At 44.2% G+C, this 26318-nt stretch overlaps 1 protein-coding gene across 2 annotated transcripts in view; it reads right to left on the bottom strand.

The window, feature by feature from the left end:
* Positions 1-1393: 1393 nt before the first annotated feature.
* The window catches only part of ccdc85ca (coiled-coil domain containing 85C, a), a 70133-nt gene continuing 45208 nt past the window's right edge, over positions 1394-26318 (bottom strand). Inside the window, exons 2-5 of one of the 2 annotated variants that reach the window (XM_084182329.1) lie at positions 19389-19468; positions 16663-16770; positions 4898-5089; positions 1394-2720 (exon numbers count right to left, since the gene is read on the bottom strand). In XM_084182329.1, coding sequence (XP_084038455.1) covers positions 2631-2720; positions 4898-5089; positions 16663-16770; positions 19389-19468 — 470 coding nt within the window. In that variant the 3' untranslated portion in view covers positions 1394-2630. The remainder of the gene's footprint in view (positions 2721-4897; positions 5090-16662; positions 16771-19388; positions 19469-26318) is intronic. The other variant, XM_084182330.1, reaches the window with a different exon arrangement.

The raw sequence follows: 26318 nt of genomic DNA, 5'->3' as shown, positions 1-26318 counted from the left end.
TATGAGACTTCATAGAGCATACATAGGGATTGTATGAGACTTCATAGAGCATACATAGGGATTGTATGAGACTTCACACAGTGTGCCAAGGACTCGCTAGACTGACTGAGTGCACAGTGATCATCTCTGAGACTTCATACAGCATAAACAGGGCCTAACACACATCATAATGTACAGGAGCCAGCTAAGACACCTTATAAAGTATACATCGGACCCAGCTAAGAGACCTCGTATAGTATACATAGTCTCCAATGAGACTTCATAAGGTATGCTTCCTATAAGAGCTCATAGAGGAATACTTAGGACTGGTCAAAATAACAGTTGTTTTCAAACCGTTTCAAAGATTGTCATACATTAGAAATTCAGATTGTGAATTCAAAGTCCCACTTCCATCTAGCAAGATCCTGACTTCCTAATCCATTATAAATCATCAGAAGCGACACTATTTTATGCATGAACCAAAACCCTTCCTCGGCTTAAGGTTTCAGTTAATAGTCTGACAGGCTAAGCTTTCTAGCCTGGTCCGAGAACTGTTTGTGCTTTTGCCAACTCCATTGTTGTCATTATCAAGTACTTTGTGGCTCAATTGGTAGAGCATGGTGCTTGCAAAGCCAGGGTTGTGGGATCAATTCCCACGGGGGACCAGTATGAAAATGTATGAGCTAACTACTGTAAGTTGCTCTGGATAAGAGAGTCTGGTAAATGACTAAAATGTACAACATGTGGCATGACAATACTATAAGGAGTTGGCAGGAGAGCATAAACAGACTGGCACCCAGGCTATAAGATTTCTGCCTTGGGCGTAAACTTTTTAAACACAGGGTATGAAACTGAACTCAGTGTACCACTTTCTGTACTTAGTTACAATGGCTGCGTCCGAAATGGCACCCTAATGCCTATATAGTGTTGGTATAGGGAATAGGGTGCAAACAAACATTGTCATCATTTTTTTTTAACAGTGCTATGTCTTGTTATGCATAACTTACTTGGTGCTAGAATTTAGTTTAACACTTTGAAATCATTTCTGTCTACACTTGAACACATACTTCTCGTCAGGCAAAAGGGGACTACATTATTAAACAGTAGCCTACAGGAACTAGGTTTCACGTCATATAAACCAATGGCTTGTGACTACACACTGAAGGATATTACATCAGAACTTTTCCAGGATTTATTAAAAGTAGGTTGTCAGCAGTTGGCTGTGGAGAAGTCATGGAAGCAAAGAACAGGGCCTGTAGTAGAATAGTCCGACCTAGAGTGGTTGTCAGTCTTGAACACTTTTTTGTCATTTAGCAGACGCTCTTATCCAGAGCGACTTACAGTTAGTGTGTGTATACATTTTCATACTGGCCCCCCGTGGGAAATGAACCCACAACCCTGGCGTTGCAAGCGCCATGCTCTACCAACTGAGCTACAGGGGACCTACACTTGGTAGGTGAACATTCACAAACACAAAAAGAGACGTTGGGTGGAGATTATGTAGTACTCTAGCTCAGTACTGTAGTGACTGGTTGGGACTGTCAGGTGTAGCTCAGGTCACAGGTATAGTAGTTCAGTACTGTAGTGACTGGTTGGGACTGTCAGGTGTAGCTCAGGTCACAGGTATAGTAGTTCAGTACTGTAGTGACTGGTTGGGACTGTCAGGTGTAGTACTGTAGAACAGGTAACAGGTATAGTAGCTCAGTACTGTAGTGACTGGTTGGGACTGTCAGGTGTAGCTCAGGTCACAGGTATAGTAGCTCAGTACTGTAGTGACTGGTTGGGACTGTCAGGTGTAGCTCAGGTCACAGGTATAGTAGCTCAGTACTGTAGTGACTGGTTGGGACTGTCAGGTGTAGCTCAGGTCACAGGTATAGTAGCTCAGTACTGTAGTGACTGGTTGGGACTGTCAGGTGTAGCTCAGGTCACAGGTATAGTAGCTCAGTACTGTAGTGACTGGTTGGGACTGTCAGGTGTAGCTCAGGTCACAGGTATAGTAGCTCAGTACTGTAGTGACTGGTTGGGACTGTCAGGTGTAGCTCAGGTCACAGGTATAGTAGCTCAGCTCTGTAGTGACTGGTTGGGACTGTCAGGTGTAGTACTGTAGAACAGGTCACAGGTATAGTAGCTCATGTGTAGTTACTGGTTGTGAAGTTGTAAGGGGCAGTTTAGTTGTTAATGCATGCCTCATGCCCCAATCCTCTCCTCTTCTTCCTCTTCTTTAGAAACACACCATAACTGTCAACTAACGGTGGCGATTCAACATGTAGAATAGTCAGGAAATTAACAGAAAATGAAGGCAGATGTTCTGTGGTGCTGTGGAGACGATAGGACGGCCACCTACTGTTTCGAACCGTTCATCACCACGGTCTGTTTTGCCCTAATATGAGATTGTCTGTAGCCACTACCCAGGGCATGACGTTAAGGAAGGCTAAGATGGATATCACAGGTGCAGAGGCAGTGGGCTGGGTTTAGGTTAGGGTTTGTCTGGATCATCTAGCCACGGTCACAGTGCTGAGAGAATAGGAGAGTGTCATTTGAGATGTGCCCCTTGTTTGTCCAGTCAGTGCTGAGAATCCATGGTTGTTGTTGTTTATTTATTTGTCTGTCCGTTTGTCTCGTCTGAGTGCTGGTTAATGTCGTCCTAGGGACTACAAAGGCCCTTTGAACTGGTTCCCAGAGAGATGCTGGCGGATAGAAGGTTTGGAGCCCGCAGCGTCACCCAGTTTACGCCACACCACCTGAGAACACAACACAGGACAGGAAAGAGAGGGGGGACACAAAACACTATTACACAACGTTGTCATACAATGGATATACTATCTACAGTATATCCAGCCCCTTAAGATGAGTGAGGGTCTCTAGAAATGCCAGGTGGAAGGGACGGTTAGTACTAATTATACTAATAAGGTTTGAATACACTGTAACATTTTATTATGACCTGTGTGTTGTTGGGGTCTACAAAGGGAGGTCACAGAGACTGGAATCCATATATCCAGCCAACCAATAGCAGTCTACAAAAATGTATGTTCCACATAATCTGAGCACACAACAGTTCTAAAATACATAACTCCCAACTTCGAGATGGATCATGTAACGTAGACCTCATTAGTGACAAGGATGTTGGTGTATTTATCTCTTTATGGTTGATGGGATACTTTAAATGGTTGCGTTGTGCCTCCATGTTCTCTGTGTCTCATGCACAGAGCTATGCATGGAAAAACCAACAGGCATTGCTTAGTGCTGAAAGACTAGAAGGGCCTGGGGTCGTCCCTGTGAGAAAAGTGTTATCATACTGGTCCCAGAGCACCCCACTCCACTGTCACAAGCTGTATGGTTGTGTCCCAAATGGTACCCTATTCCTTTTATATTGCACTAACCCTATCGGCTCTAGTCAAAAGTAGTGCACTATAAAGGAAATAGGATGCCATTTTGAGCGGAAGGGGGATGTTAAGATGAGAGAATGGTGGGCCTGTAACTTCTATCCCATAGTCCTATCCTCCTACCCTTCCGATCCTATCCTGCCCTATCCTGCCCTATCCTAGGCCTGGGAGGTTTACAGTGCCTTCGGAAAGTATTCAGACCCCTTGACATTTCCCACATTTTGTTAGGTTACAGCCTTATTCTGAAATTGATTACATCTACACACAATACCCCATAACAAAGCAAAAACAGGTTTTTAGAAATGTTTGTAAATGTATTTTTTAAAAAAATAACTGAAATATCACATTTACATAGTATTCAGACCCTTTCTCATTACTTTGTTGAAGCACCTTTGGCAATGATTACAGCCTCGAGTCTTCTTGGGTATGACGCTACAAGCTTGGCACATATCTATTTAGGGAGTTTCTCCCATTCTTCTCTGCAGATCCTCTCAACCTCTGTCAGGTTGGATGGGGAGCGTTGCTGCACAGCTATTTTCAGGTTTCTCCAGAGATGGTAGATCGGGTTCAGGTCCGGGCTCTGGCTGGGCCACTCAAGGACATTCAGAGACTTGTCCCGAAGCCACTCCGGCGTTGTCTTGGCTGTGTGCTTAGGGTCGTTGTCCTGTTGGAAGGTCCTGAGTGCTCTGGAGCAGGTTTTCATCAAGGAACTCTCTGTACTTTGCTCTGTTCGTCTTTGCCTCGATCCTGACTAGTCTCCCAGTTCCTGCCGCTGAAAAACATCCCCCTCCACCACAATGCTTCACCGTAGGGATGGTGCCAGGTTTCCTCCAGATGTGACGTTTGACATCTCAAGGATGATCAATGGAAACAGGATGCACCTGAGCTCAATTTCGAGTCTCATAGCAAAGGGTCTGAATACCTGTTTTTGCTTTGTCATTATTTGGTATTGTGTGTAGATTGCTGAGGAAATTATTTTATTTAACCCATTTTAGAATAAGGCTGTAACGTAACAAAATGTGGGAAAAGTAAAGGGGTCTGAATACTTTCCGAAGGCACTGTATATAGCACGGAGTATAGAGCTCGGAGGCTTAAAAGGCCCCAATAGGAGCTTCCATTGTTTCTCCCAGTGAAGTTATTTTAATTGTGCAGAGAAGTGCGTCATAAATACTACGACTCCTTTATGTGATCCTCCAATTAAAGCAGAGGGGAGCCAGGGGGTTAGAGGGGGAGGAGAGGTGAGATGGAGGGAGGGAGGGAGGGTAATTGTGCAATAATTGAAACACTGCCCTCCGTCAAAGCGATGGCAGGCTTGTGATTCTGACAAGCAAACATAAATAGGAAGGAGAGAGAGAGAGAGAGAGAGCTGCAACTCGACAGCCCCTCGTATCTTCATCAAGCTCTCATTATTAGCTTTTTGGGATAGGAGATGGAGAGAGGAAGAGAGGAGAAGAAAGGGAAAGAGAGAAGGAGAGAGAGAGAGGGGGGGGCGAGAAAGGTAATGTGTGAGGGAGGAGCGAGTGAGTGTTCCTTACGTTACACATTTCCCTGACGATGGCCTTCTCCTTTTCACTGAGGTCCTTGTCATAGTCTTCAGGGATCTTCTTCTCTAGGTTCTCATGCACCTCAAGCACCTTCATAGCATGGACCACAGCCTCGGGCTTCTGGCCCACAGGGAGGTAGTCTGCTGGGGAGGACGGCTCACCACTAGGGGTCCTACCAGAGCCCTGGAGAGAGGAAGGGAGAGATGGTCAGAGTGGTCACAGACATACTTTATTTTCCCTCTCTTTTTTTCTCTCTCTCTTTCATACACACACATGCAAACACACCATCATGTTAATCAGAGCAGAGATGTGCGTAATCTAAATGAATCCCCCCACCTCCCCTCTCTCTCTCTGGGCTACTATAGTTCACTGACCCAGACCCCTAAAGGAGGTTAAATCCCTGGTTTAATCAGCTCATTATAACTCTCATCTCCCCTGGTCTTCCCTGACCCTGGTCAAACTTTCATCTCTCTTGTGTCTCTCCATCTCTGGGTCACAGCTGATGCACAAAGAGGTCGTTGAGAGAGAGGAGCAGGGGCCCTATCTATCCAGGCTCTATCTTATTCGATCTCTATACAGCCCATTCCCAGCTCTCACTGTCCAAGCACTTAGTTATCCCTATCTCTGGTTCTATCCCAGCTTTGCTCAGTCACAGCCTTTTGAGCACCACTCTAGCGTTAAATCCTCAACAATCCCAACCAGCATTCCAACACTGGTGCCCCTGAGCAGAGAGAGAGAGAGAGAGCGAGAGAGAGAGAGACAGAGAGACAGAGAGAGAGAGAGAGAGAGAGAGAGAGAGAGAGAGAGAGAGAGAGAGAGAGAGAGAGAGAGCAGCAAGAGGAAGAGCAAGAGCAAGAGCAAGAAGAAGAGGAAGATTGTGACCGGAGTGTGAGCGACACACACATAAAGCTGAGAGTGCAATAACAACAGGCCCATAGTCAATGGTGTAGGCACCTGCTGTAGAGGCATTATAGAAGAGGAAGGAAGTGAACCTGATCGGGCTGCCAGTCTAACATTACAGAGTTGGTATCAATACCCAGTATCAATACTCAGAGAACACTGAGACAGACACACCACACTTATGTGTGTCCCAAATGGCACCCTATTCCCTGTATAGTGCACTACTTTTGACCAGGGCCCATATGCCTCTGGTCAAAGGTAGTGCACTATGTTGGGCAGTGTTTCCCAACCCTGGTCCTCGAGTAACTCCAACAGTACACATTTTTGTTGTAGGCATGGACAAACACCTCATTCAGCTCATTGAGGGCTTGATGATTAGTTGACAAGTTGATTCAGGTGTGCTTGTCCAAGGTTACAATAAAAATGTGTACTGTTGGGGGGTACTGGAGGACCACCAGGGTTGGGAAACACTGATGTAGGGAATAGGGTGTCATTCAGGACGTAGCAAAGATGATAAGAAAGTCTAAAAGAAAACATAAAGAGAGGTTCTAAAGGAAACATATTTACAACCAACCATTTTTATAAGATAGAGAATCACTGATTTAAAATGACATTGAAACTGCTTCTGTGTCAGAAAGAATTTTGATTGACTTTGGCATTTGATTGATTGCTCTTGTTATGTGAGAAAGTCGTGACTTTGCCTCAGTCAGTGCTACAAAGGTGTGATCACGATCGCTGGGCATATTTTTGCTTGTGATGGGTGTAGGGGGGTGTAGGGGGTGGGGGCGACCCCCTCTACAATATGTACCCTCCCACTCGGCACAGATGTCATTTCAACGTCTATTTTTGATTTAGATTTGGTGAAATCAATTAAAAATTTCACCATGTCATTGGATTTCGGTTTAAAGTTGGGTAAAAAAAACAAAATCCCCTTACGTTGATTGCATTTTTCAAATCCAAATACGTTTTTTAACGTTGATTCAACGTCATCACATTGATCTTTGTTTTTTTTTATGACGTGGAAGCAACGTTGATTCAACCAGTTTTTGCCCAGTGGGCTCGCTCTCTACCCATCACAGGTAGCCCTTGGCAAGGCTTTCTGAAGTAACACACAAGTTATGTCAAACAATAAGCAAATATAAAGAATAATATAAAGAATAATAGTAAAAATATTATGGGCAAAAAGGCAAACTCAGTTCCATCCTTCATTGAATCAGATGGCTGATTCATCACAAAACCCACTTATATTGCCAACTACATTAATTATTCTTTCATTGGCAAAATTAGCATGACATGCCAACAACAAACTCTGAACCTACACATCCATTCATAACTGACCAAATTATGAAAGACATGCATTGTAATTTGAATTCCGTAAAGGGAGTCTGGAAGAGGTGAAATAATTATTGTTGTCTATCAACAATGACAAGGCACCTGGGTCTGACAACTTGGATGGAAAATTACTGAGGATGATAGCGGACTGTATTGCCACTCCTATTTGCCATCTCTTCAATCTAATCCTACAGGAAAGTGTTTGTCCTCAGGCCTGGAGGGAAGCAAAAATCATTCTGCTACCCAAGAATAGCAAAGCACCCTTTGGCTGGCTCAAACAGCCCACCAATCAGCCTGCTACCAACCCATAGTATACTTTTGAAAAAGAATGGTGTTTGACAAGATACAAATATGTTTCACAGTAAACAAATTAACAACTGACTTTCAGCATGCTTACAGTATAGGAAATGTATTGCACTTACAGACATGACTGATGATTGGCTGACAGAAATTGATAATAAGAAGCTTGTGGGAGCTGTTTTGTTAGACTTCAGTGCAGCTTTTGACCTTATCGATCATAGTCTGCTGCTGGAAAAACGTACGTGTTATGGCTTTACATCCCCTGCTATATCGTGGATCGAGAGTGACAAGTTGAAGAGACAAACTGCTTGGTGTAACCCTGGATTATAAAATGTCATGGTCAAAACATATTGATGCAATGGTAGCTAAAATGGGGAGAGGTCTGTCCGTAATAAAGAGCTGCTCTGCTTTCTTTACATTGCTATCATCAACAAAACAAGTCCTACAAGCCCTAGTTTTATGTCACCTGGACTACTGCCCAGTCGTATGGTCAAGTGGCACAAAGAAGGACATAGGCAAATAAATTACAGTTGGCCCAGAACAGAGCAGCATGGCTGGCCCTTAAATGTACACTGAGAGCTAACATCAATGGAATGCATGTCAATCTCTCCTGGCTTAACGTAGAGGAGAGATTGACTGCATCACCACTACTAGGTATTGACATGCTAAAAGCACTGAGCTGTCTGTTCAAACAACTAGCACACAGCTCAGACACCCATGCATAACCCACAAGACATACCACAAGGGGTCTCTTCACAGTCCTCAGGTCCAGAACAGACTCTGGGAAACGCACAGTACTACACAGAGCCATGACTACATGGAACTCTATTCCGCATCAAGTATCTCATGCAAGCAGTAAAATCTGATTTTTAAAAAACGATAAAACTACACCTTATGGAACAACACGGACTGTGAAGAGACACACACACCCAGGCACACACACATGCATACACACACACACGCTGGCACACGCACTCTACATACACGTACATTGTAATATTGTTGTATGGTGGTATTATACATATTGTATTGTAGATATATGTAGTGGTGTAATAATGTTATATGAAGTATTGTTTTATTTTAGTTTTTTGTGTGATGTAAGTGCCTTACTGTGTTTGGACTCCAGGAAGAGTCTTGGCAGCAGCTGATGGGGATCACAAAAAAAAATATCCACCCACCATATAAAGCAGGGTTCTTCAATTCCGGTCCTGGAGGGCCGAAACACCTCTGTTTTTCATTCTCTCCTTCTAATCAGGGGCTAATTCAGACCTGGGACTACCAGGTAGAAATAAAAAACAGAAGTGTTTCGGCCCTCCAGGACCGGAATTGAAGAACCCTGAATAAAGTGTATATCAGGCTATGTCATTTTTTGAGGGGAGTGTGACATAACGTGAGAGAGAGAGCCAGCAGCATACCACCCTGCAGAGCTGTTAACCCCAGTGCCCTGGCAAAATTTCCAATCAGGCCTTCATACCATCATGGCCACCTAATCATCCCCAGCTTCCAATTGGCTCATTCATCCCCTACCCTGTAACTATTCTCCAGGTCGTTGCTGTACATGAAAATGTGTTCTCCGTCAACTTACCTGGTTAAATAAGAGAGAGAGGGAGAGAGAGAGAGAGTGTGATTTTGCATTATTCAAAGCATCACCTCCTGTGTGTTTGAAGTGAGAGTTCAAAGCCATGCTAATCAGGATAGGAGTCTAGAGTATGTATGTCTCTCACTCCAGAACACACACAGGCACACACACACACACAAACACACACACACACACACACACAAACACAGGCTGTAGCCCACGCCACACACTCTTAATTGTTTTCTCCGTCCTGTGGATGAAGAGTACCTGAGTGGTTAGTGGTTACCACGACGACTGCAGAGGTCTTTTATCAGGACCAATCAGAACACTGATTAGCTAAACTAGACTCTCCTCTGTTACCTCTCCTTTTTCTCCTTATCCTCTCTCCTCTCTCTCCCTCGCCTCTCTTTCTCTCTCTCTACTCAATAAAATAAATATTAACAGTAAACATTACACTCCGAAGATCCAAAAGAATAAAGACATTTAAAATGTCATATTATGGCTATATACAGTGTTGTAACCACGTGCAAATAGTTAAAGTACAAATGGGAAAATAAATCAACATAAATATGGGTTGTATTTACAATGGTGTTTGTTCTTCACCGGTTGCCCTTTTCTTGTGGGAACAGGTAACAAATCTTGCTGCTGTGATGGCACACTGTGGTATTTCACCCAGAAGATAAGGGAGTTTATCAAAATTGGGTTTGTTTTCAAATTCTTTGTGGATCTGTGTAATCTGAGGGAAATATGTGTCTCTAATATGGTAATACATTTGGCAGGAGGTTAGGAAGTGCAGCTCAGTTTCCACCTCATTTTGTGGGCAGTGTGCACATAGCCTGTCTTCTCTTGAGATCCAGGTCTGCTTACGGCGGCCTTTCTCAATAGCAAGGCCATGCTCACTGAGTCTGTACATAGTCAAAGCTTTCCTTAAGTTTGGGTCAGTCACAGTGGTCAGGTATTCTGCCACTGTGTACTCTCTGTTTAGGGCCAAATAGCATTCTAGTTTGCTCTGTTTTTTTGTTAATTCTTTCCAATGTGTCAAGTAATTCTCTTTTTGTTTTCTCATGATTTGGTTGGGTCTAACTCTCTCTCCCTCTCCACTGCTCTCTCATCCTCCCCACCTCTCTCCTTTAGTCTATTTTCCTTCCTTCCTCACATCTCTCCTCACCTTCCCAGTCTCATATGTACTCTCCCTGCCCTCTTCTCCTCTCCACGCCAAGGTGAGAGCTGGAAAGGGGGATGAAAATTGCAGGATGAAAGAGAGGGAAAGAACAGAGGGAGTATTTGCCCTTCTGAAAGGAGGGATGCTAATTTAATTAGTGGTCTCAAAGGGACGTCCAGGGCCGGCTCCAGGCATAAGCGGTCGCTTAGGTAGCCAGGCTGCTAGGTTTTCTTTTTACAGTTTTTCTCAATTGTTAAAACACTAAACCCTATTGTCTGAACCAAATGCTCAGTTGCCTGAACCCACTGATTGAATCAATCACTCTTTTGGCAAAACCATAAGCACTTTTCACCTGTTTAGACATAACTTGCCAACACATTTTCATTGTGATGCACCCGTGCTGCATAATGGTGAGCACAGGTGACAAAAGTCAAACACAATTAGAGCACAGGTGTACCACTTGAACACAACAACTCAAAATTGATCACACTTGTGGCTAATGATGTGAGGGAACATATACAGTAAGCCAGTTCAGAGAGCACTGGTTTGTGAGGCCCTACAATGGATAGAAATCTGAGAGGAAGAGTTCGTGTGAGAGGAGGTCGAGGTGGTCGAGGTGGTCAGCGAAGACAAAGAACAGTAATATCTGATGAAATCAGAGCTACTGTGATTGACCATGTTCTTGTCCATGGTATGAGCATGAGGGAGGCTGGACAAAGGGTACAACCAAACATCAGTAGATTCACTGTGTCCACCATAATCCGAAGATTTAGAGAAGAGAACAGGTAATTACCTTTTTTTGACATTATAGTACAGTATGTAAATGTTGACAGCAATTACTGTATGACATACTATATACTGTACCAGTAAGTAAATATATGTTTCAGTACATCACTGTACCAATGTACTGTAGTATTGTAATGGAGGGTTGGTCTAACTGTTTGTAGGCCTAGTATTCCATGTATATTTTTTGTAACTCCATGTTCTCTTTTTGTAGAATTGAAAGACTGCCACATGGGGGTGGGAGGACAGGTATGTTCTCCCCACACCAAGAGACCCTAATTGTTGATATGGTCCGTGAGAACAATGCCATTAAACTGAGCGAAATTCAGCAGAAGATCATTGAGGACCATTTAAATGTTGAGGGTATCAACAGTGTCAGCCTCTCTACTGTTGATCGTGTCCTCAAGCGCAACAGACTGCACATGAAACAGCTATACAGAGTGCCCTTTGATCGCAACTCAGACAGAGTCAAAGAGCAAAGATTCCAGTATGTACAGGTTGGCATATATCCAGACACATTCAATGTTGATTACTCTAAGTAGTGATTTACCGTTAGTGGCCTAAATCACTTTTTCCATATCACTTACAAAACTATATCTATTTCTACAGAGGGTTTTTCAACTGGATGCAATGGAAAGACCCCATCAATACATCTACATGAGAGATCCTGGTTCTAATCCAGGCTCTGTCGCAGCCGGCCGCGACCGGGAGACTCATGGGCGGCGCACAATTGGCCCAGCGTCGTCCAGTAAAGGGGAGGGAATGGCCGGCAGGGATGTAGCTCAGTTGATAGAGCATGGCGTTTGCAATGCCAGGGTTGTGGGTTTGATTCCCGTGGGGGGCAAGTATAAAAAAAATATGTATTCACTAACTGTAAGTCGCTCTGGATAAGAGCGTCTGCTAAATGACTAAAATGTAAATGTAAATGTACATGGATGAAGCTGGGTTTAATCTCACCAAAAGGAGAAGGAGAGGCCGTAATGTGATTGGCCATCGGGCCATTGTTGGTGTTCCTGGGCAGCGTGGTGGCAATGTCACATTATGTGCTGCCATCAGCAATCATGGGGTTGTCCACCATCATGCCAACCTGGGGCCCTACAACACTCACCAGCTCCTCATTTTCCTCAATCACATGCGAGATGCTTTGTTAGGGCAGCAGGATGAGCATCCCATCTATGTTGTTGTTTGGGACAATGTGAGTTTTCACAGAGCCCTCCAGGTTAGAGAGTGGTACAATATGAACCAAGGTTTTATCAATCTTTGCCTTCCACCGTACTCCCCTTTCCTAAACCCCATTGAGGAATTCTTCTCCTCATGGCGGTGGAAGGTATATGAACGCCAACCTTACACCAGGGTAAATCTCCTGCAAGCCATGGGACTTGCCTGTGGTGACATAGGTGTGGAGGCATGCCAAGCCTGGATACGGCATGCCAGGGGTTTTTTCCCCCGTTGCCTGGCCAGACAAAATGTGGCCTGTGATGTGGATGAAGTCCTGTGGCCTGACCCAGTACGGAGACATGATGCTGTGGCTGAGTAATGCACTTATTTGTATATTTTTGTACTTTATTTTTACATGGGCTTACTGTACACAAGTGGCAAACGCATAAGATTTCTGTTTGTTTTTACAAGTGCTACATGTAAATGCACAAGATTTCTGTTTTGACTTTTTGTACAAGTGCTAAATGCACAGTTATTTTTTTGTTTTGCAACATGCATTTAGCCTACAGTGAACAATAAACATTTATTTCTCCAGCTTCATGTCCTGAGCATTGTGTTTTCTATTTTTCCACGTAGTGTTTTGTGACTGTTCAGTAGTTTTTTTAATTTTGATTGACTCGGGGCACGATTTGACAACATAGTTCAGTTTTGAGCACAGATTGAACTGTTTTGAGGTGAAAGTTTGGTTTTGCAAGAAGAGTCTGAGGTTTTGTGAATGTAGCTTGAAAATTGGGTTTTGTGTTCACAGTTAAGAGAAAAGGAGAGCAGCTTTCAAGAAATGTGTCTTAGCAATCGAGAAAAACTGTAAAACATTTGGGGTCTCAACTTCCTGTTGAGAGTTAGAATAGTAGAATACACAAGGTGCAAGGTTGACATTTGGTTGTGCATCAGGAATTATCTTCACCCCATGGCAAAATGGGTAGAATTACAGGAAATTAGCTGTAAAACTGCAACAAATAAAAGTATGTCTGCCCCATGGTGAAATGAGCAGAATTTCATAAATAACATTGCCAACATTTTCTCCGCCCCATGGCAAAATGTCTACAACTGCAGAAAACTTGCTTTAAACCTGAAATGTTTCTCTCCGCTGTCAAGAGCAGGGCCAGGTGGGGGAGGAGGGGGCAGGGGTGATGTCCTCTGGTTAAACACGGAACCAATAGAGAGACAGGTGAAGTCTCAGGGCTGTAGAAGAGAGAGAGAGAGATAGCGAGAGAGAGAGATAGCGAGAGAGAGAGAGAGAGAGAGAGAGAGAGAGAGAGAGAGAGAGAGAGAGAGAGAGAGAGAGAGAGAGAGAGAGAGAGAGAGAGAGAGAGAGGGAGGGAGATGGAGATGGAGACAAGAGGGAGGTAGGTGGCAATAAGGAAAAAGAGAGAGAGCTAGAGTGGAATGGAAGAAAGACTGGAGAGTGTTTGAAACTGAAGTGTTTGAAAGTCCAGTTCAAAGCAGGTCTGTGAAATTATACTGAGGTCAGCCACAGACCAGCTCATTTCTGGAGAGAGGGAAACTCTTAAAGCACTTCAAAGGAGTTATGGCCACGATGAGAGGAAGAGAGTACAAATTTAGGGGTAAAATAGAAATCTGTGGATTGGTTTCAACTCTGTAAGAATCCACATATCTAAGCCTCTCTCTCTCCTTTTGAATGTGCCCCCGTGTGTGTGTCTTTTCCCTGTTGGTTTTGATCTTTCCTGACAGACCATGACCCCTGACCATGACCCTTATCAGCCGGAGGGAGAACATAAAACAACAATCCCATGCCGCTGCCACAGCGACCTCTGCTTCGGTGACCGCTGCTACGGTGACCGCTAGCACGACGACCGCTAACTGTTGTTTAATTAAAATCTCAACAAACAAAAACATTCATTGGTAGCACTGGTGCCCCAGATTTACAGAAGTTAGGAGCACCACATCAAATTCAAGAGCACCAGAATGTTTTTTTTATCGATTCAGATATAGCCTACATTGGGCCTATATTAATCCTAATTACTTTTGAAGCACATCTAATGAAGAAGATATCACTTTTCCTTTCTTTCCATGCCACAAAGTTTTTTTTTTTTTAATCCTTATTTTTATTTTATTTTTTATTCAATATTAAAACATACAATCTACCTGCAGTGAAGCCGCTCAGCATTTACATTACATTAAGTCATCTAACAGACTCCCATCCAGAGCGACCCACAGAAGCAACCAGGGTCAAAGCCCTGCCTAAGGGCACGTCGGCAGGTCTCCCACCAAGTCAAAACGGGGACCCGAACCACCGGCCCAAGCTCCCAACCATCAACCCTCCAAGATCCCCCCACAGTTCCCCGAGAGCTGCCCCTCAACCACCGGCCCAAGCTCCCAACCATCAGGCCACCAACCCTCCAAGATCCCCCACAGTTCCCCGAGAGCTGCCCCTCAACCACCGGCCCAAGCTCCCAACCATCAGGCCACCAACCCTCCAAGATCCCCCCACAGTTCCCCGAGAGCTGCCCCTCAACCACCTAAGTGTTTGCATATACAGGTAAAGTTAGTAGGGCTGCACAATATGGGCAAAAAACCAATTGTGATAGTTCAACCAAATATTGCGATTTAACTTGCAATATAGATAAAAACACTTCGGTGAACTGTTGGAATGATTATTCTAATTCTATGGTTGTTGTTGTTTGTAATACAGAAAATGAAAAAGCCAAGTAGGCGTTATGACAGGGTAGGAACCAAAGTGTTGATCAGTGTTTCCCAGGGGACCTTAGTCACGTTTGAACAGATGTTACATTTAGACAAAGATTTTAGAATAGGCTATCTGATTCAGAACATGCTGTTGCACAAACAACATGCTGATCTACACCACCAGCCTTTAGCTAGTTAGCGATTAGCATTAGCATAATGTTTGGCACATGCCAGCTTCCTTAGACTAACTCACATTTTGCAGAGATCAAAATACCAAACGAATAGTACAATAGAAAAAAAAACTGGATTCATATTTAGAAGCAATGTGGAAAGCAGCATCGTTCTTGTTTTGGAAGAAGATACACTATATATACAAAGGTATGTGGACACCCCTTGAAATCTGTGGATTCGGCTATTTCAGCCACACCCATTGCTGACAGGTGTATAAAATTGAGCACACAGCCATGCAATCTCCATAGACAAACATTATCAGTAGAATGGCCATGCTGAAGAGCTCAGTGACTTTCAACGAGGCACCGTCATAGGATGCCACCTTTCCAACAAGTCAGTTCGTCAACTTTCGGCCCTGCTAGAGCTGCCCCGGTCAACTGTAAGTGCTGTTATTGTGAAGTGAAACATCTAGGAGCAACAGGGGCTCAGCCGCGAAGTGGTAGGCCACACAAGCTCACAGAACAGACCACCGAGTGCTGAAGCGCCTAACACTCACTACCGAGTTCCAAACTGCCTCTAGAAGTAATGTCAGCACAAGAACTGTTCGTCTGGAGCTTCATGAAATGGGTTTCCATGGCTGAGCAGCTGCACACCAGCCTAATATCACCATGTGCCATGCCAAGCATCGCCTGGAGTGGTGTAAAGCTCGTCATCATTGGACTCTGGAGCAGTGGAAACACGTTCTCTGGAGTGATGAATCACGCTTCACCATCTGGCAGTCTGACTGACGAATCTGGGTTTGGCGGATGCCAGGAGAACGCTACCTGCCTCAATGCATAGTGCCAACTGTAAAGTTTGGTGGAGGATGAATAATGGTCTGGGGCTGTTATTCATGGTTCGGGCTAGGCCCCTTAGTTCCAGTGAAGCTACAGCATACAATGACATTCTAGACGATTCTGTGCTTCCAACTTTGTGGCAACAGTTTAGGGAAGGCCCTTTCCTGTTTCAGCATGACAATGCCCCATGCACAAAGCGAGGTCCATACAGAAATGGTTTGTCGAGATCGGTGTGGAAGAACTTGACTGGCCTGCACAGAGCCCTGACTTCAACCCCATCGAACACCTTTGGCATGAATTGGAACGCCGACTGCGAGCCAGGCCTAATCGCCCAACATCAGTGCCCAACCTCATTAATGCTCTTGTGGCTGAATGGAAGAAAATCCCTTCAGCAATGTTCCAACATCTAGTGGAAAGCCTTCCCAGAAGAATGGAGGCTGTTATAGCAGCAAAGGGGGGACCAATTCCATATGAATGCCCATGATTTTGGAATGAGATGTTCGATGAGCAGATGTCCACATACTTTTGGTCATGGAGTGTATGTCTTGAGTGCATGAATTGACATCATGCTGAGAGAATAAACAGCGTGGAGGAACTGTGTGTTGCCTGCTTGAGTGACAGGGGGCGGAGCTTGGTGTGCGTGGCCCGGGTACTGGAAGCAAGCAGCCGTGGAGGGAGAGAGAGGACTCTATGGCACTTGGAGGCTGCGGTAAAGCAAAGCCTAATCATTACGATAATTTAAAAAATTCTAGTTGCCCAGCAGAATATTTTGTCGCATATTCGATCCCTGCACACACACACATACACACCAGGAGCAAACCATACATACATTCTGCAGAGCGTCCTGCTGGTACTGTGTGAGAGATGAGAGCTGAGACTCAGAGTGGTAGAGAGACAGACCCTTCCTCAGACTGTTCAGATCACCACTGTTAGCCTGCTGAGAGACAGACAGAGAGAGAGAGAGAGAGAGAGAGAGAGAGAGAGAGAGAGAGAGAGAGAGAGAGATAGAGAGAGAGAGAGAGAGAGAGAGAGAGAGAGAGAGAGAGAGAGAGAGAGAGAGAGAGAGAGAGAGAGAGAGAGAGAGAGAGAGAAAACATTTAGAGGAAAAGTGCACACAGAAGGCAAAGAAGAGAATATGTGCTGCCGATCTCCTCTGGACAAGCGATAAAAGCACAAGTACAGTAGTTGAGAGGATTGATGCTCAGGATTATCAACGGGCCATTTAAGGACACCTTGTAAGACAGCAGTTGTTTAAGGACACCTTGTAAGACAGCAGTTGTTTAAGGACACCTTGTAAGACAGCAGTTGTTTAAGGACACCTTGTAAGACAGCAGTTGTTTAAGGACACCTTGTAAGACAGCAGTTGTTTAAGGACACCTTGTAAGACAGCAGTTGTGAGTTCAGTCACAGTTCAGTTCATTTATACCCTATATATCACTGAAAATTGCAAGCACGTGTTTTGAATCCTCCTGCCTGGCATACAGTAAATGGCAACCCTCTGCCTCAGGACACTGTGACATTAGATAGGACCAGAAAATGTCAATGAACATTACCTCCTGCCACATTTCAAATTAAAACAATAAAATGAAAGAAGTAAAAGCAAACCAGAAGCAATTAAATATGTCACAAATCAGTGTTTATCTCCTTGGACAAGGTAAAGCAACAGATAATAGTTGATAAATATAATAAAATAAATTCCTTGGGGATACAACTGTATAGCAGGCTTTGGAGAGGATTGGCCTCTTTTTACGTGCGTGCGTGTGAGGTCATTATGATGAGCTCACTCTAAACAGTGTCTTTTAACCAGTGATTTTTAGACATCCTTTGTGTTTAGTTTTTATTTTACTCATCTCTTTCATTGCTTCTGGTTTGCTTTAACTTCTTTCCTTTTATTTTAATTTGAAATGTGTTGGGATTTTAAATGCACTTTAAATAAAGTTTGGTTGATCTAGATTCCACACTGTCTATTTTACCCTCTGTGCCACGTAAGGAAAGCAAACCAGGCATAGAACGGTTAATTTGAGGCAGTCATCAGTATCTGTTCAGTGTTGTTTTCACGCACACACACACACACACGCACGCACACACACACACACACACACGCACACACACACACACACACACACACATACACACACACACTCCTTATGGTTAGACTCCTGACTGGTCTGTGCTACCTGCTACCCTGTGGGATGGATTTTGTATTCTTTTTTAGGGTTCTATGTTCTCTTTGTGTGGAGTGCAGAATAAGGAATCAACATGTTGTCACCCCAACACACAGAGAGATAGCGTGTCGTCTTTGGGGCCGTTGCAGCAGCACAAAAGCCCTGTGTAATCCGTTTGTGTCACTGCAGGGACCTTCTCTCTCAGTCTCTCTCTCTCGCTCTGTTCTGATTGGTGTTGTGTGCTTACAGCTCATATGGGATTGGCTCAGTGAGATTACAGTACTATCCCAATAGTGAAGCCTATTATGACAGCATCATGTGTGTCCTATGAGGTTATGTAATCACAGAGCTGTATACAGTATATGGGGATATGTCTACATCAACAGGACTCTAACATCGGAATCTCAAATGACACCCTATTCCCTATTAAGTGCATTATTGACCAGGGCCAATTGGGTGGCATTTGGGATGCAGCCTAGATCTGTCTGAAACTATTTTCATACACTTCTAGCTGATGCCATAATGATGCTCTCTCTGGTTGTTACAATGTTGCTAAAACTCTTTACTAACTCTGCACTCTCTTCTGCTCTCTCGGTTATGTACTCTAGTGTGTATGTGTGCATTCATGTGTGTGTGTGAGCCTGTGTGTATGTTCTCGGATCTCCAGTAGAGAGTAGAGATACTGAAAATCGGTGTGTGTGTGTTGTTGCTCTTCACCGATTCCTTTCATGTGAAATCAGACGGCAGACAGAATGACAATGAGAAGTCATGAAACATTCCTGCCCTCCCATCATTTTAACCCAATCCATTATTGAAGACCATTTTCACTGTGATACTGAATTATTCACTTAACTCTATCATCCCAGCAGGTAGAAGCAAGATCTCTCTCTCTCTCTCTCTCTCTCTCTCTCTCTCTCTCTCTCTCTCTCTCTCTCTCTCTCTCTCTCTCTCTCTCTCTCTCTCTCTCTCTCTCTCTCTCTCTCTCTCTCTCCTCTCTCTCTCTCTCTCTCTCTCTCTCTCTCTCTCTCTCTCTCTCTCTCTCTCTCTCTCTCTCTCTCTCTCTCTCTCTCTCTCTCTCTCTTCTCTCTCTCTCTCTCTCTCTCTCTCTCCCTCCCTCCCTCCCTCCCTCCCATCTCCCCTGTGTACTCGATTACTCTACAATATTTAGCTTTCGCTATTCACTCCCTTTCATCTCTCGCATTCTCTGTTTATACTTTGGAAAATACACTCTCCTCACTGCTGCTTTCTCTGTCTCTCCCACAAGAGTTTGGGTTTGAGAAAGTGAGAGGGGGAGAAAGTAAGAAAGAAACAGAGGGCGAAGAGAGAGAAAAAGATAAACAGTGTGGTGATAGTTTTTCACCATGGTAATAAAACAGCTGCAGTGTTTTACCTGTGATAGCAGCTGCTGGTTGTCATCCTCTAGGATGTGGACCTTGGTCTCCAGTTGTCTGATGTAGTTTGAAGACGGATCTGGAAGAAAAAGAGGAAGAGAAAACATTATGTAAAAGAATGTTAGTCAGTCCCACTTTTTCAAGGCCTGTCTCACATTAGTGACAGCGGCAGTGTCCCAAATAGCACCCTCTTCCCAATATACTGTTAGTGCACTACTTCTGAACAGGCTCATATATATATATATATATATATATATATATATATATATAGGGAATATGGTGCCATTTGGCACATACCCAGTGTCAAATCTGAACCACATGTCTGAAACTGTGACCCATTCTGACTCTGAGTTTATTAGACCAAAACACGTGGGCCCACAGTTTCACTCCAGTGTCTGTAAATACCCATTAGCCTGTGTTTAATGTATTCTCTGTTGGGCTCTGGGTCTCTCTGATTGGCATGTTTGTGTGATGCTCAGCAGTCCTCTCAGCCTTAATCCCCCGCTAGCCCAGTGCTCTATTGTTGACTCTCCCATCGGGATTATGTTGTGCCTAAAGCTCCAGTAATCCTAAAATGGCTCTCTTTTATTTCCTGTAAACCGCCGATACCCAACAATCAATATCGGATTGCACGGCTCCTTTACAGAGATTTCAATCCAATCCATCAGCTAAAGCACTGGGATTATTTTGGTGGCACGAAAACCTCGTCGTTTTTATGATTTAAATGGAGACTTTATATGCAATGGCAGCAGTTGTTAGGCCCCCTAAATGTAGAGTGCATTCGGAAAGTATTCAGACCCCTTGACCTTTTCCACATTTTGTTACGCTACAGCCTTATTCTAAAATGGATTCAATTGTTTTTTACCATTATCAATCTTCACACAATACCCCATATGACAAAGCAAAAACAGGTTTTTAGAAATGCTAGCACATTTATAAAAATAAAAAAAACTGAAATATCACATTTACATAAATATTCAGACCCTTTACTCAGTACTTTGTTGAAGCACCTTTGACAGCGATTACAGCCTCGAGTCTTCTTGGGTATGACGCTACAAGCTTGGCACAACTGTATTTGGGGAGTTTCTCCCATTCTTCTCTGCAGATCCTCTCAAGCTATGTCAGGTTGGATGGAGAGCGTCGCTGCACAGCTATTTTCAGGTCTCTCCAGAGATGGTAGATCGGGTTCAAGTCCGGGCTCTGGCTGGGCCACTCAAGGACATCCAGAGACTTGTCTCGAAGCCACTCCTGCGTTGTCTTGGCTGTGCTTAGGGTCGTTGTCCTGTTGGAAGGTGAACCTTCGCCCCAGTCTGAGGTCCTGAGCGCTCTGGAGTAGGTTTTCTCTCTGTACTTTGCTCTGTTCATCTTTCCCTCTATCCGGACTAGTCTCCCAGTCCCTGCCGCTGAAAAACATCCCCACAGCATGATGCTGCCAACATCATGTAGGGATGGTGCCAGGTTTCCTCCAGACGTGACGCTTGGCATTCAGGCCAAAGAGTTCCATCTTGGTTTCATCAGCCAGAGAATCTTGTTTCTCATGGTCTGAGAGTCCTTTCGGTGCCTTTTGGCAAACTCCAAGTGGGCTGTCATGTGCGTTTTACTGAGAAGTGGCTTCCGTCTGGCCACTCTACCAGAAAGGCCTGATTGGTGGAGAGCTGCATAGATGGTTGTCCTTCTAGAAGGTTCTCCCATCTCCACAGAGGAACTCTGGAGCTCTGTCAGAGTGACCATCGGGTTCTTGGTCACCTTCCTGACCAATGCCCTTCTCCCCCGATTGCTCAGTTTGGCCAGGCGGCCAGCTCTAGGAAGAGTCTTGGTGGTTCCAAACTTCTTCCATTTAAGAATGATGGAGGCCACTGTTTTCTTGGGGACCTTCAATGCTGCAGAAATTGGTTTTGGTACCATTCCCCATATATGTGCTTCGACACAATCCTGTCTCGGAGTTCTACGGGCAATTCCTTCGACCTCATGGCCTGGTTTTTGCTCTGACATGCACTGTCAACTGTGGGACCTTATATAGACGTGTGTGCCTTTCCAAATCATGTCCAATCAATTGAATTTACCACAGGTGGACTCCAATCAAGTTGTAGAAACATCTCAAGGATGATCAGTGGAAACAGGATGCACCTGAGCTCAAATTCTAGTCTCATAGCAAAGGGTCTGAATACTTATGTAAATAAGGTGTTTCTGTTTTGTATTTTTTATATATTTGCCACATTTTCTAAAAACTGTTTTCGCTTTGTCATTATGGGATATTGTGTGTAGATTGATGAGGGTAAAAAAAACAATGTAATTAATTTTTAAATAAGGCTGTAACCTAACAAAATGTGGGAAAAAGTCAAGGGGTCTGAATACTTTCCGAAGGCATTGTATATACGGTACCAGTCAAAAGTTTGGACACACCTACTCATTTCCCGTTTTTTCTTTACTTTTACTAGTTTCTACATTGTAGAATAATAGTGAAGACATCAAAACTATGAAATAACACATGGAATCATGTAGTAACCAAACAAGTGTTAAACAAATCAAAATAGATTTTATATTTGAGATTCTTCAAAGTAGCCACCCTTTGCTGTAACGTAACAAAATGTGGAAAAAGTCAAGGGGTCTGAATACTTTCCGAAAGGACTGTACGCTCACACACACACACACACTGCTCTGTCATCCATCTCAGTAGTTTCCCTAATAAGAGGGGGGGGGGGTAGAAGAGTTTGCCACATCTTTTGCAGCATTACTTTAGTGTCTTGTTGCAAACAAGATGCATGTTTTGGAATATTTATTTTGTACAAGCTTCCTTCTTTTCACTCTGTCAATTAGGTTAGTATTGTTGAGTAACTACAATGTTGTTGATCCATCATCAGTTTTCTCCTATTACAATCATTAAACTTTTGGCCATTCATCCACCTCTGGCCTGCTGGCCCCCCTACCTCTGCGGAAGCACAGTTCCCGCTCAGCCCAGTCAAAACTGTTCGCTGCTCTGGCACCCCAATGGTGGAACAAGCTCCCTCACGACGCCAGGACAGCGGAGTCACTCACCACCTTCCGGAGACACTTGAAACCCCACCTCTTTAAGGAATACCTGGGATAGGATAAAGTAATCCTTCTACCCCCCATTACCCCACCCCAAAGAAAAAAAAAGAAGAAAAAAAACATATTGTAAAGTGGTTATCCCACTGGCTATAAGGTGAATGCACCAATTTGTAAGTCGCTCTGGATAAGAGCGTCTGCTAAATGACGTAAATGTAAATGTAAATGATAATGAAATCCCTGAGCGGTTTCCTTTCTCTCCGGCAACTGAGTTAGGAAGGACACTGGGTGTATTGGTACACCATTCAGTGTAATTAATAACTTCACCATGCTCAAAGGGATATTCAATGTCTATTTCTACCCATCTACCAATAGGTGCCCTATATTTGGAGGCATTGGAAAACCTCCCTGGTCTTTGTGGTTGAATCTGTGTTTAAAATTCACTGCTCAACTGAGGGACCTTACAGATAATTGTATGTGTGGGGTACAGAGATGAGGTAATCATTAAAAAATCATGTTAAACACACTTCGTATGTTACTTGTTAAGCACATTTTTACTTCTGAACTTATTTAGGCTTGCCATTACAAAGGGGTTGAATACTTATTGACTCAAGACATTTCAGCTTTACATTTGTAATTATACTGAACAAAAATATAAATGCAACATGCAACAATTTCAACGATTTTACCACGTTAGAGTTCATATAAGGAAATCAGTCAATTGAAATAAATTCATTAGGCCCTAATCTGTGGATTTCACATGACTGGGCAGGGTTACAGCCATGGGTGGGCCTGGGAGGGCATAGGCCCACCCACTGGGGAGCCAGGCCCACCCACTGGAGAGCCAGGCCTAGCCAATCAGAATTCGTTTTTCCCCACAAAAGGGCTTTATTACAGACAGAAATACTCCTCAGTTTCATCATTTCATCATCAGCTTCATTCGTCTGGGTGGTTGATCTCAGATGATCCCGCAGGTGAAGATGCCGGATGTGGAGGTCCTGGCTGGCATGGTTACAAGTGGTCTGCGGTTGTGAGGCCAGTTGGATGTACTGCCAAATTCTCTAAACGACATTGGAGGAGGCTTATGGTAGAGAAATGAACATTCAATTCTCTGGCAACAGCTCTGGTGGACATTCCTGCAGTCAGCATGCCAATTACACACTCCCTCAAAACTTGAGACATCTGTGGCATTGTGTTGTGTGACAAAACTGGAAATTCTATTGTCCCCAGCACAAGGTGCACTTGTGTAATGATCATGCTGTTTAATCATCTTCTTGATATGCCACACCTGTCAGGTTGATGGATTATCTTGGCAAAGAAGAAATGCTCACTAACAGAGATGTAATAAAATTTGTGCACACATTTTGAGAGTAGTAAGCTTTTTGTGCGTATGGAACAATTATGAGAGATTGTATTTCAGCTCATGAAACATGGGCCCAACACTTACATGTGTAGCTCAGTTGGTAGAGCATGGTGTTTGCAACACCAGGGTTGTGGGTTTGATTCCCATGTGGGGCCAGTATGAAAATGTATGCACTCATTAACTGTAAGTTGCTCTGGATAAGAGTGTCTGCTAAATGAGTAAAATGTTTTTTTTAATGTTGCGTTTATATTTTTGTTCAGTATAATTTGTAAGAATTTCGAAAAACATAATTCCACTTTGACATTATGGGGTATTGTGTGTAGGTCAGTGAAAAAATTCTCTATTAAATCAATTTTAAATTCAGGCTGTACTTTCTGAAGGAAATGTAGTGCACTACTTTTGACTCAAAAGGGGATACAGTTGCCATTTGGGACACAGTCTGTTTGTGGCAACTTGTATCTACTCCACCACCAGGTGTCAGTATATGACACATTGAACCAATGACAGTACCCAGTCATTACTGGCCATTAGACTGTCTGTTTGTCTCTGTCTCAGCTCTAAGGACAAGAGGCACAGACAGACAGATACAGTAGTGATTAACTTGGCTCATCCCCCAGTGAATGACGAAATTCTGTTTTCATAGTAAAAACCACAGGATGTAGAGAGAGCAAGGGAGAGAGGGGCAGGGAAGGAGCAAGAGCGAGGGAGAGAGAGGCAGAGAGGGAGGGAGGGAGAGAGAGACAGATAGATAGTAGGAGGGACACAGAGAGACAGATAGTTAGATGAAAAGGCAGACAAAGAGAAACACAGAGAGAGAAAGGGAAAACTGGGGAGACAGGCACAGGCAGTGAGAGAATGAAAGAAAAACACTGGAAAGAAACGGAGAGAGAGAGAAAGAAACGTAGAGAGAGAAAGAATCACAGAGAGAAACAGAGAGAAAGAAACAGAGAGAGAGAGAGAGAGAGAGAGAGGGAGCGGTAGGCAAGGCTCCTGTGGCTACAGTAAGCCTCTTTGCCTTCCTTGTGACCCTCTAATCTACACAGTGGTCAGCTGACCTGTCCTGTCCTGTACCCTGCAGCCGACTCCCAAGCCGATTACGCCACCAGGCAGGCAGGCAGGCAGGCAGGCAGGCAGGCAGGCAGGCAGGCAGGCAGGCAGGCAGGCAGGCAGGCAGGCAGGCAGGCAGGCTGGCCAGCAAAAGGGCCTACGGAGTAGATGGTAGTCACTAAGGGTACATCCCAAATGGCACCCTATTCCCTATGTAGTGCACTACTTTTGTTCAAGGCCCATTGGGCTAGATGGCTAAACCAGCCACACAGGCACCTCCAGAGAATAGATTCCTGAGTTATATTCCAATCTAGAACTACGGCCATTTTATCATTCTGATTCTATTGTGATAGAAGCTCCTAGCATCTATCACACATCATAGTATTGCATAGACAATCAGTGAGACTCATACAGAGTAGCCATGATGCATCCTCACAATGGACTGTCATATTCCCCAATGTCCAGCCTGCTGGTGATCTGGCACCTGAGAACCTTGTGGTCCTCTGTAGCTCAGCTGGTAGAGCGCGGCGCTTGTAACGCCAGGGTAGTGGGTTCGAACCCCGGGACCACCCATACAGAAAAATGTATTTAATCCCATTACTCCTATTCTCCCACATGGTTGTGTTGTATAACCTATGAGACAGAGCTGTATCCTCTGAGCTATACATAAATATCTCTGTCATTATCAGATTAGGGATTACAGCAAGAGAGAAGTAGAGAATGGTATCACACTAGAATTAAGAGGAGGGGAGTAGAGAATATAAAAAAATTATTTTCATGGGAGAGATTGGATATGGAGGATTACCCAGGGAATATCTTTACTCAGTGAGTAGCCCCCCCCCCCCCCCCCCCCCCCCCCCCAAGGGGTAACCAATGACTAAACCCTACAGGCAGACCTCCAGTTATGGAATCAATTACAATCAAATTAGCTCCCTCGCCTCCCCACTACTCCTGCCATTATAAAAACACTAGTAAAAACACAGTCCTACTCTACCTCTGGACACACACACACCCACATGCACGCATACACACACACATTTTATGAGACTATCACACTCATACTGTACACCCCTACTCTCTCTTCGTAGCGCTCCCCTTAGAGCAGTACAATAAAGGAGAAGGCTCTGAGCTCCTTGATGTGGACTCACTAAGGAATGATTTCAATTACAGTGAGGGGGAGGTAGAGCGGGGGCCCTGGAAACACACACACTCTCTCTCTCACACACACACACACACACCTATGTCCACACACACACTTGCAGCTGCAAGGTAGCTGCGAGGCAGACCCAGGAATGATTTCAATTACCTTGTAGGTGAGTTAGAGTAGAGAGGCTAGTGGAGAAGGGAAAACACACACATGGACACACACACACACACACATACACGGAGACACACACACACACGGAGACATACACACACACATACACGGAGACACACACACACACGGAGACATACACACACACATGGACCCACACACACACACATACATGGA

This window comes from Coregonus lavaretus (genome assembly GCF_964263955.1).
Source record: "Coregonus lavaretus genome assembly, chromosome: 18".
NCBI classification, from domain to species: domain Eukaryota; kingdom Metazoa; phylum Chordata; class Actinopteri; order Salmoniformes; family Salmonidae; genus Coregonus; species Coregonus lavaretus.
Note: the sequence above shows the minus strand (reverse complement) of the source record. Positions and strands in the feature narration are given on the sequence as shown.